The sequence below is a fragment of the Solanum stenotomum genome, chromosome 12 (assembly GCF_019186545.1).
Source record: "Solanum stenotomum isolate F172 chromosome 12, ASM1918654v1, whole genome shotgun sequence".
Classification (NCBI taxonomy): Eukaryota; Viridiplantae; Streptophyta; class Magnoliopsida; order Solanales; family Solanaceae; genus Solanum; species Solanum stenotomum.
This window is the reverse complement of record NC_064293.1, coordinates 46,723,372-46,734,615: the sequence shown is the minus strand read 5'-3', so window position 1 is coordinate 46,734,615 and position 11,244 is coordinate 46,723,372. Positions and strand designations below refer to the sequence as shown.

General features: G+C 30.0%; 4 protein-coding genes across 4 annotated transcripts; all 4 read right to left on the bottom strand.

Annotated features, from left to right (window-relative positions):
* Window positions 1-70: 70 nt before the first annotated feature.
* Window positions 71-2,276, bottom strand: LOC125848034 (pentatricopeptide repeat-containing protein At3g02490, mitochondrial-like). Its single transcript, XM_049527815.1, has one exon. It carries the CDS (start codon window positions 2,129-2,131, stop codon window positions 176-178), a length of 1,956 nt encoding a protein of 651 aa, XP_049383772.1. The 5' UTR covers window positions 2,132-2,276; the 3' UTR covers window positions 71-175.
* Window positions 2,277-3,707: 1,431 nt separating this feature from the next.
* On the bottom strand, window positions 3,708-4,644 carry LOC125848235 (stress-induced protein KIN2-like). The gene is made up of 3 exons (XM_049528064.1): window positions 4,444-4,644; window positions 4,156-4,224; window positions 3,708-4,030 (listed from the first exon to the last, which is right to left on the bottom strand). The coding sequence occupies exons 1-3, from the start codon at window positions 4,498-4,500 to the stop codon at window positions 3,956-3,958; spliced, it is 201 nt and encodes a 66-aa protein (XP_049384021.1). The 5' UTR covers window positions 4,501-4,644; the 3' UTR covers window positions 3,708-3,955.
* Window positions 4,645-6,988: 2,344 nt separating this feature from the next.
* Window positions 6,989-8,008, bottom strand: LOC125848234 (stress-induced protein KIN2-like). Its single transcript, XM_049528063.1, has 3 exons — window positions 7,840-8,008; window positions 7,438-7,506; window positions 6,989-7,313 (listed from the first exon to the last, which is right to left on the bottom strand). Exons 1-3 carry the CDS (start codon window positions 7,894-7,896, stop codon window positions 7,239-7,241), a joined length of 201 nt encoding a protein of 66 aa, XP_049384020.1. The 5' UTR covers window positions 7,897-8,008; the 3' UTR covers window positions 6,989-7,238.
* A 1,787-nt stretch (window positions 8,009-9,795) lies between these two features.
* LOC125848236 (stress-induced protein KIN2-like) lies at window positions 9,796-11,055 on the bottom strand. Its single transcript, XM_049528065.1, has 3 exons — window positions 10,943-11,055; window positions 9,985-10,053; window positions 9,796-9,870 (listed from the first exon to the last, which is right to left on the bottom strand). The coding sequence occupies exons 1-3, from the start codon at window positions 10,997-10,999 to the stop codon at window positions 9,796-9,798; spliced, it is 201 nt and encodes a 66-aa protein (XP_049384022.1). The 5' UTR covers window positions 11,000-11,055.
* Between the last annotated feature and the right edge of the window lie 189 nt (window positions 11,056-11,244).

Below are 11,244 nucleotides of genomic sequence, written 5' to 3'. Positions count from 1 at the left end.
TATTGTGTCGATTAAATTCACCAAGTGAACTCTAATTAGAAAATGGTTTCTAAGGGACTAAGCCCCGATATTTAAAGAAAGCAGAGACGGTTGCAAACTTTCATAAGAAAATATTAGGAAAAAATGTCCAAACATGTTGCAGCACAAAAAAACTAGACGACATATCCATCTGAGCCTATGCAGTCACAGGAATAGTGGCAGTTGCTTTCTGGGGTTTCTTGGAACAAAAAAGATTCAAAACATCTGCATGGTTCCTAATGTATCTCGGACATATTGCAAGGAAGTCCTGTGCTTCACTTCGCCTTCCTGCTTTAAAGTATGCTTCAAACAAATTGAGAAACACAGAAGTTGATGGAAGTTTCTTCAGGGTCACTGCTGCAGTAAATTCAAGTGCATCATCAGCACTTCCAGTCTTCGAAAGGTACTTGATGAAGGGATCCAGAAAAGGTGGGTAATCTTGACTTTTCATCAAATGTAGAACATCCAGAGCTTCCTCGAAACCTCGTTGGGCCAATAATTTTCCTATCAAGAAGTTATATGTGGTATGCCACACATGTAGTTCTTTCTCATTGACCATCTTCTCAACAAGATTGAATGCGTGAATCGCTCTTCTCTTGCGGCAGTGCAAGGACACTAAGAGCTCTAAAGCATACCCAGCATGGGATGACCCTTCCTTTTCGATCATCATTTCAAATGCTTCTGAAGCTTTAGCCAGATCACCCGCTTCACAGTATCCTTCAATTAAAGATGTCCATGTTTTAGAATTTGGAGTAGAGACAGTTGATTCTATATAATTCATAAACTCATTGGATTCCTTATCCTTCCCACCACTACCCAAATTAAAAGCAATTTTCCTCTGCTGATTATGACTAGGTGTGAAACCAGCATCCTCCATTGCTTTCAATATCTTGTTACATTCGCCAAATCTATCAACACTGGTCAAAGACTTGAGAATGGCATCGAGGTTAGCACTAGTCAATGAATTGCCACTTTCTGTGAAGACCCTTAAAACTTTTGAGAACAATTCCAAATCAAGCTCCTTGCTAACAACTATTTTCTTCAATAGAAAAGTGCAGTCCTCCGAGGATGGCTTGTTTATGCCAACCATTGCAAACTCATATAAGTCTGCGGCATCCTTAATCATTTTCCTCTTAACAAAGTTATCCAGAACCCTAATATATGTTTCTTTTTCCATTTCAAATCCTGCAGTTCTCATTTCATCAACTAACTTCCAGAACTTCTCACTGAACTCTTCCCTACCTAAGACACTTGCGATAGCATTAAATGTCTGCTCATTGTGTTTAAATAGACCGCTCTCTTCAATCCACCTAAAGTATATCAAAGCCTTATTAGTTTCACATTCAAGCTTCTCTAAAACCATACTGATCAATTCACTCGAGAGCTCGAATTTTGACTCTCGCAGCTGCTTTTCCACATCATCTCCCCATACATTTCCTCGAATCAATTTGCAAACCCTGGAACAAACTTCCTCGCTCAAATTGTCGGCCAGCTCAGAACCATACAACTTTTTTAGCTTCTCCAGGTCGCCGCTCAGCTTCTCCTTCTCAAATCTCTCAATAGCCCGATTAAACGTACCCCTGGACACTCCATACCCTTTACTTTTCATGATTTCAACCATAATCCAAAACTCCTTGACAAACCCATTAGACCCCAATATCCCCAACATATAATTATACACCTTTGAACTCAACCTCTCGCTCTCATTCTCCTTAACCCAGTTAAAAAACTTACGTGCCGCATCAGGGGCGGCATTAAAGCTCCTTAACGCTCTTATAACCAAATCATGCGTGACAGTAACATTATTAGACTCTAAATCAAGCTTAATTTCTTCATTACTCCGGTTTGGTTTAGAGAAAATACCAGTTAAAACAGCGATTTGATCTGAATCTTTGTGTTCGACAGCCAATTCAGATGTGGAGAAACTACGAACGGTGAGTGATTGGTAAGGGAGCATGTGAGATGTACGTGAGTGGATAGTTGAAGAAGCGATAGTACTAACAGATCGATTTACCTGAAACGGAGATTGATTGATGTGGTGCCTAGAAATGTGAGGCTGAGCTAGAGAACGGTGCCGGAGAAGAAGGAGAAGCCATCGCTGTTGATTTCGCATTCTTCTTGGTAGATTCCGATTGCTTAATTGATCAAAACTGAAGAGAGTTTCGGCTGGTTTTTTGGGAATGAACAAGGAGGATTTTGGTAGGGTTTTAGGGATGAGAAGAGAAAACTCAGATGGAATGAGTTCGAACAGATTCGGGTCAAATGGAGTGTATCCAAGATCCGAAATGCTGTTTTTTAGATTTGGATTAATTAGGGTTATGGTCCTAGAAAATTGATTTCTTTTAAATTGGAAATCGACACATATATACAAATACCAACGTTAACAATTTTTACCGATATTTTAATACAAGTATAATTTAGAGACATCCTATCAAATTTGATTTTATAATAATTTTACTTTTAAATGAGTTATGTCGATTAATTTTTTCATTTATTATTGAGTTAGATCAACGCAAATTATTTTATTAATAATACAAATGAGAGTGTAAATTATTAATCAATTTTGATAAACATTTACCCAAATGCTTATATGAATTATTCTAATTTATAATAAAGTCTTATTTATGTACAATTTCAGATTTTCATTCAAGTAAACATAAGAAAATGCATTTTTTTTTCTCTTTCCTTTGATTTTTCAACTATGCATAAATCCACATGCAAATTCTAATGTTTATTAGTAATGATTTTTATGGCTTCAAACCATTCAAACAATTATCAAGAAATTACTGTATAAAATTATTGAATTATATTTTGCTTTGATCCTGATTTTGTTATTCGGACTTTTTTTTAATCAAAAACATCAATTCTTCCATTTCATTTTTTCATTTAAGCTGATATAATTGTGTGCTAACAAGCTTTTCATCAATTATAATCTTAGCGTTCATGCTCATTATAAAAAATAGAAATAAATGATTTTACAAAAAAATGCTACCAAAACAAATTATTTCGGTTGAAATACATTATTTCTTATTAACAAATAGAGTTTGTAAAAATTGACCATGGATAAGTTAACCATCGATGTAAAGGATATTAGCTTTGTAGTATTTATTTTGCAAATATGAAAAACACTTTTTAGGTAACTTAAAATAATTGCAAAATTTAAAAACAATTTTAAAAATGGTGTTGAAGTTGCAACTTTAAAAAATACATTCACCCAATGTTTGTAGAATTAAAAACAGAATTTTAGAAAGAAAAAATTACCTTCGAAAAAAAAACACTTGTTTGACATAAAAGGAAACTTTAGTTATCTTTATGCTACAATATGATGTGAGCAATGTTTGATAATTGTTGAAATATTCTCTATTAATTATTTCATGTACATTACGATATGATAATATTTTTTTAATCCAAAATATTAAATATTTTTTCATTTTTTGATGTCCAAAACTTTAATTTCATTGAACTTTGATTAATCATCTTATATCTAGTCTTTCCATAATTTGGGAAGACAATTTGCATTTTAATTTTCAATATTATCACATGATTCATGAATTCTAACTTAAAATTTATGAGCTAAATTTTATATCTTTGATGCGATGTAGCTGGAAAGATTGATAAAATTTGACTTTGATAAATTAAAAGCAATAGAATTATAATCATATCATCTCGAAAAATGCAAAGTTTAAAGATTCAAGAAAATGAAACACTTTTATTAGATTAAAAGAAGAAAAAAAATAAGAAAGTTGTGCCAATGTGACCTATACACAACTTTTTTTTTATTCTTCTTTAATTCAGAAATAAGAAACCTCTAAAAAAAAATACTTAATCCAAAATAAGAAAAATTGCTTTCCTAATTTGAAATAACAAAAAAATTTCAAATTATTTTAGAGGGGATTAAAAAAAAAGAGCCCATATGGCTGCAATCGAAATTAGGATTTCATTTGTTCAAGCCAGTGGCATTTTTAACTGCCTCTGCCGCTCCTTGTGCTTTGTCCTGCACTTGTTGTCCCGCCTACAAAATTATCAATCAATTATAACACAAACACATTACTTTTTGATCTTATGAATAGCTAAATAAATTATAAGAATAAAACTTTAGTGCTATGTATATATATAACGATATATCAATGATCAAACCTCTTGAAGTGATTCCTTAGCAGACTGTGCAATATTGGCAGCACTGTTCATCATTTGATTACCTTTTTCCTATCACACAATAATATATATCACGTGTCATCAGAGACAAAGCTACATGATCCAAACATAGAGAATGAATTCTACTTGTTTGAGTCATACATATTGATATGGCAATCTTTTTTTTTTCTCTCTTCAAACTCACTCATAAAAAAATTATATTTTTTGCAATTATCTACAAGTATGCTAACGAAAAAGTAAATGTGTAAATAATTATAGCATATAGATTACCTGGGCTTGACCCTTGGCTTGACCAGCTTGGTAGCTCAAATTCTGGGAGTTATCCATGATTTTGTGATTAAAATTGAGTAACTAGTGTTACAAACTCAGAAAAATTAAACTATTTTTCAAAGAACTTAAAATTGCTTGTTGATGTACTTGTTTTAGAAAGTTTGGTGTATTTATAGATCTTGAAATCCATTCAGTGCTTGACATTTGTTAAGTTTGGTTGAAGGGTAAGACATTCAGGCCTCAATATGGGGAAGAAGTTGCATAAACTTAGTTTATCTGAGGTTAATTATTTTGTGTATATTACAACAAAAATATATTCAATGAAATATGGATCTGAAAAAACACACACACAAACTTTATTAGTACTATTTTGTGGAGATAGAGATGTTTTTTTGTGTGTGTATATTGTAGTGTGATAATATAACCTATTCAAATGTTTAATATTTTTTCATTTTCTGATGTGCAAGACTTCAAATTGATTAAACTTTGATTAATTATTTATATATCTAGTCCTTTCATAATTTAATAGGAGACAAATTGCATTCCAACTTCAATGTACTTATTTTATGATTTAGGAATGTCTAACTTCAAATTTTCAATATATATATAATATATAAAGTTATATATAAATAAAATGATGTAATACTTTTCTAAGGCTTTCAATTACATTATTCTATTTTGTTCTTTCGGCCTTTCTCATATTCAAATTAAGTAATTCTTACATTTGGGTTAGGAACTAATCCAATTGCATTAATCTGTTTTTTTTCTTTTGTCCTGTTCTAGTAGCGTCTCCTCTCTCCAGTGACCATTGATAGGATATTGTTAGTAGTTTCTACATATGCTATAGAGCTATTGGATATACAAATAAATTACTCAATTTATTATAAATAATTATTTTATTAATGAAAGATATTTATAATAAAAACTTTTCACATGTCAATATTTATAAGGAGTAATAATTTATACCTCTTTTAACTTTTTTTCTTTATAAAAGCACTTCACGTCATATATAGCTAATTAGATTTGTCAAATAACCTTTTAAAATAGTTGAGTGCTAAAACTATTCTAGTGATTCTTTATAGTGTTCAATCCAAATATATCAAATTTCAAGTCTTAATTTATTTTGCAAAAATGAAAAGCATTTTTACGTAATTTAAAATATTTGCAAAACTTAAAAAAACATTTTTTTTAAAATGGTGTTGAAGTTGCAACTAAAAAGAATCTACATTTACTCAATGTTTGAAGAATAGAAAAACAGTTTTCTAGAAAGAAAAATTACTATTGGAAAAAAAACTTGTTTGATATAAAAGGGAACCTTAATCATCTTTATACGATAAAGTGATGAGAGCAAGGTTTGATAATGGTTGAAATATTCTACATTAATTATTTCATATATATTACGATATAATGATATTTTTTTATCCAAACATTTAATATTCTTTCATTTTCTGATGTCCAAAACTTCAAATTGACTGAACTTTGATTAATCATTCGTATATTTAGTCTTTTCATAATTTAATAGGAGACAATTTGCGTTTCAATTTGAATGTCTAACCTAAAATTTATAGCTGAAAAGATTGATAAAATTTGANAAACGGGAAAGATTTAAATAAAACGGGTCGCGCGTGGATCCGAATCGGGTCGGGCCAATTAACTAATTAATTGAAGCGGTTAATTAACTAATTAAAACGTTGGCCATTTAATTTAATTTTGTCCAAAAAATATGCTCATCCAAATCCGAAGCTGAGCGACGACGACGGTGCGAGGGGGTCCCTCTTTCCAACCCTTTTAACAATTAATAGGAGTGTTTCTATATTTAAACTCTCCTATTTTTCTTTCCACCACCGATGAGGGACAAATGTCTTTTCAATAAAGACTTTTCAAGTTCTCAACTTTCCAAGTTCCCAACTTTTTCAAGTTCCTCTTTCATCATCCCTCCATTTCCCATTAACTCTTGCTACATACCCAACAAATATATCAAATTTCAAGTATTAATTTATTTTGCAAAATGAAAAGCAATTTACGTAATTTAAAATATTTGCAAAACTTGAAAAACATTTTTTTTAAATGGTGTTGAAGTTGCAACTAAAAAGAATCGACATTTACTCAATGTTTGAAGAATTGAAAAACAGTTTTCTAGAAAGAAAAATTACTATTGGAAAAAAAACTTGGTTTGATATAAAAGGGAACTTTAATCATCTTTATACGATAAAGTGATGCGAGCAAGGTTTGATAATGGTTGAAATATTCTACATTAATTATTTCATATATATTGCGATATAATGATATATTTTTATCCAAACATTTAATATTCTTTCATTTTCTGATGTCCAAAACTTTAAATTGACTGAACTTTGATTAATCATTCGTATATTTAGTCTTTTCATAATTTAATAGGAGACAAATTGCGTTTCAATTTGAATGTCTAACCTAAAATTTATAGCTGAAAAGATTGATAAAATTTGATTTCGATAAATTAAAGCATTTAAAAAATTAAAACAACAAAGCTATAACCATATTATCTCAGCAATCCAAAATTTGGAGATTCAACAAAATCAAACACTTTTATTAGATTAAAATAAAGAAGAAATTAAGAAAGTTGTGACAATGTTACCTATACACAACTTTTTCTTTTTCTTCTTTAATTCAGAAATAAGAATCCTCTCAAGAATACTAAAATCCCAAATAAGAGAAATTGCTTTCCTAATTTGAAATAACAACAAAATTTCTAATTATTTTAGAGGGGATTAAAAAAAAAAAAGAGCCCATCTGGCTCTGCAATGGAGATTAGAATTTCATTTGTTTAAACCAGTAGCATTTTTAACTGCATCTGCCGCTCCTTGTGCCTTGGCCTGCACTTGTTGTCCCGCCTACAAAATTATCAATCAAATATAACACAAACACATTTTTTTTTTATCTTAAGAATAGCTAAAAATATATAAGAATAAAACTTTACTGACATGTACATATATAATGAAATTTCAGTGGACAAACCTCTTGTAATGATTCCTTAGCAGACTGTGCAGCATTGGCAGCCCTGTCCATCATTTGGTTACCCTTTTCCTGTCATATAACAATACATATTAAGTGTCACTATGGGCAAAGCTACATAATCATTATATAGAGAACGAATTCTACTTGTTTGAGAATTGTAACACAAATAGACTATAAATAATTTTGTTTATATATACATAAATTGTTGAGTCCCTTTTGACATAAGGAAAATGCGCAAAGGTGATCCGAAAATTGCTTTATATGTCGTAGGTTTGAGTCATACATATTGCTATGATAATTATTTTTTTCAAATTCACTCATTGAAATATCTAATTTCGACAATTATGTACAAACATGTTAAAGAAAAAGTGAATGTGCAAATAATTATAGCAGATAGATTACCTGGGCTTGGCCCTTGGCTTGACCAGCTTGGTAGCTCAAATTCTGAGAGTTATCCATGATTTTATGATTAAAATTTACCAATTAGTGTTATAAACTCAGAGAAATCAAACTATTTTTGAAAGAAGTTGGAATTGCTTGTTGATGTATTGTTTTAGAAAAATTGGGGTATTTATAGATCTTGAAATCCATTCAGTGCTTGACATTAATTAATCTTGGTCGAAGGGTAAGACATATTTCAGGCCTCAATATGGGGAAGAAGTTGCATAAACTTAGTCTATTTTGAGGTTAATTATTTTGTGTATATTATAACAATAATATATTTAATGAAATTTGGATCTGAAAGTAGTAGAATTCACACAAATATTATCACACCATCTTATGGAGGTTGAAAAATTATTTCTGATTTCGGGTATATTGAAATATGATAATATTTCTTACCCACTTGTTTAATATTTTTTCTTTTCTGAAGTCCGTGGCTTCAAATTGATTGAACTTTGATTAATATTTTTAAATCTAAAGGTTATTTAATTGACTTATTTTAAGTGCTTTTAAGTTAAAATAGTTTTTAAACATTTTTAGAATGGTTGAGTAAATTTAAAAAGTGCTTATAAGCACTTAGTTTTAACTTCAATATGTCACAATATTTATCATATGGTTTACTAACGTCTAACTTCAAATTTTCAATAAACACCTATATTTATATCTATATATATAGTATAAACTTCTATTTAATTAAAATGAGGTGACACTTTTTTATGGCCTACAATTTCATGTATCGTTTTTCTTCTTCTTTTGGCCTTGCTCATATTCAAATTAATTATTTATTATAAAAGTAAAATACTTATTTTATTATAAATAAATATTTTATTTGTGAAAGAACCTTTATAACAAAAACTCTTCACATGTTAATATTTACAATGAGTAACTACTATATGTGACTCACACCTCTTTAATTTTTGCTCTTTATAAATTTATTTTTCTTTGTTCTTCTAATTTTTTGACCCTATCTTAATTATAAAATGACAATATTTTTAGTATTTTAAGTATTTTTTTATTGTTATTTAATGTATTTCAAGAAGTAACTATCCATAATTCACATCTTTAATTTCTACTTTTAATAATATTAATAACTCCCATAATTTACATATTCATAACCCTCAAATTTAAATTTTAAATTGTAAGTTTGTGAAATTTTATTGCATTCCTCTACTTTACATATATAAATTCATAGTTTGTTAATGGAGGCTCTCATTTAAGATTATCATTTTTATTCTTCGTCATTTTTGGCTTATAAATTAACTAACATATAACATGAAAAAAAATATAAATGCAAGAAATATTCCGTTCTCAAGTGTTACTTTTCTTTTCTATGTACCTGGCTTCACTTTCTTAATTTTAGAATTTTTTTGGGGTATGTACCATCATCTTTTAAATAAGTATGATCAATAAAATTTTCAGGATGATGAACAATGTGCTGCTGATATGTGTTTTTTTTTTAAAAAAAATAAATTAGTTTGCGACTGATCACACTAACTTTATAATCATATAATATAGTATAACTATAATTCTTTGTTAGATTTTAAAAGAAGATAATTTTTTAATTGTTAGTACTTTATTTTCGCCTGAAAGAATTTATAAAAGTTAACTTCGATAAGTTAAAAGTGTTTAAAAAAATTTAAATAGGCAAAATTGTAATCATATCATCTCAGCAATGCAAAGTTCAAAAATTCAACAGAACCAAACACTATTATTAGATTGAAAGAAAGATGACATTAAAAAAAGTTGTGACAATATGACCTACACACAACTTCTTTTTTGTCTTTAATTCAGAAAAAAAAAATCTCAACCTAAGTAACCGAAAATGCTTTCTTAATTTGAAATGAAAACAAAAACTTCAAATTATTCCAAGAGGGGATAAAAAAATGAGCCCGTCTGGCTGTAATCAAGAATAGAATTTCATTTGTTCAAGCCAGTGGCATTCTTAACTGCATCTGCCGCCCCTTGTGCCTTGGCCTGCACTTGTTGCCCCGCCTATATATATCAATCAAATACAACACAAACACATTATTTTCATGCCTTATCAATAGCTGAAAAACGAAATAAATTTAGTGATGTGTATGTATAATGAGATATCAATGGTCAAACCTCCTGTAATGATTCCTTAGCAGATTGTGCAGCATTGGCGGCCCTGTCCATCATCTGATTACCCTTTTCCTGTCACATAACAATACATATCAAGTGTCATCAGAGGCAAAGCTATATGATCACCATATATAAGACTAGTTCTATTTATGTGAGAATTGTGACACCAACATGCTAAACTTATTGAATCCCTTTTGATTTAAGAAAAGGTTTTAGAGTAGCCACAAAGGTGACTCGACGGTTGCTTTATGTTACACGTGTTGGGTTTTAAGGTGTGAACAAAAAATGAATGGTTGTGACTCTCCTAAAGAGTTGTAACTATGCCGAAGGGTTGTGACCTTTATGAAAGGTTGTGTCATTTCTAAAGGGTTCTGACCGTTTGAAAGGTTATGCCTTTTCCAAAGTGTTGTGACCTTTCTGAAAGGTTGTCTTCTTTCCAAAAGATTGTGACCTCTTGTTGGCTATAAATAGAGAGGTTTTCTCTCATTTTTCTGCATCAAATTCTTTCCTTCTTTTGCATACATTTCTTACAAAACAAAATCGATCGATCGTGTCTGTGTGTATGATTCATTACTGTCATTTTGAGTTCGTTGAAATTATCAAAGTTTGAGGTACCGCTACTTCTTTAATGGTTAATCTGTTTTATCTTGGGAGGAATTAATCTGCAACCTCGGGTACTTGAGGGGATTAAATTTCTTAAGGACACACAGTGAATTCTGTGGACTCGGATAGTTCTTTGTGTTTTTCTTTTTATCTTTTATTATTTCTAGTTTGTTAATCTGAATACAAGAGATAACAACATGTTCGAGTCATACATATTAATATGACAATCCTATTTGTATTACATATATTTTTTTAAAATTCACTTATTAAAAATTTCAATTCCGCCAATTATCTATCAGCATGTTAAAGTCGAAATGAATAATATGCATATGATTATAATTTATCGCACATAGATTACCTGGACTTGGCCCTTGGCTTGGCCAGCTTTGTAGCTTGCGTTCTGGGAGTTATCCATGATTTTCTGATGAAAATTGAGCAAATAATGTTACAAACTTAGAGAAATCAAATTATTCTTGAAAGAACTTGAAATTGTTTGTTGATGTATTATTTTAGGAAGATTGGGGTATTTATAAATCTTGATACCCATTCAGTGATTGACATTTGTTAATTTTTGTTGAAGGGTAAGACACATTCTAGACCTCAATTATGAGGAAGAAATTGCATAAACTTAGTCTATTATGAGGTTAAAAACAAAAAAAA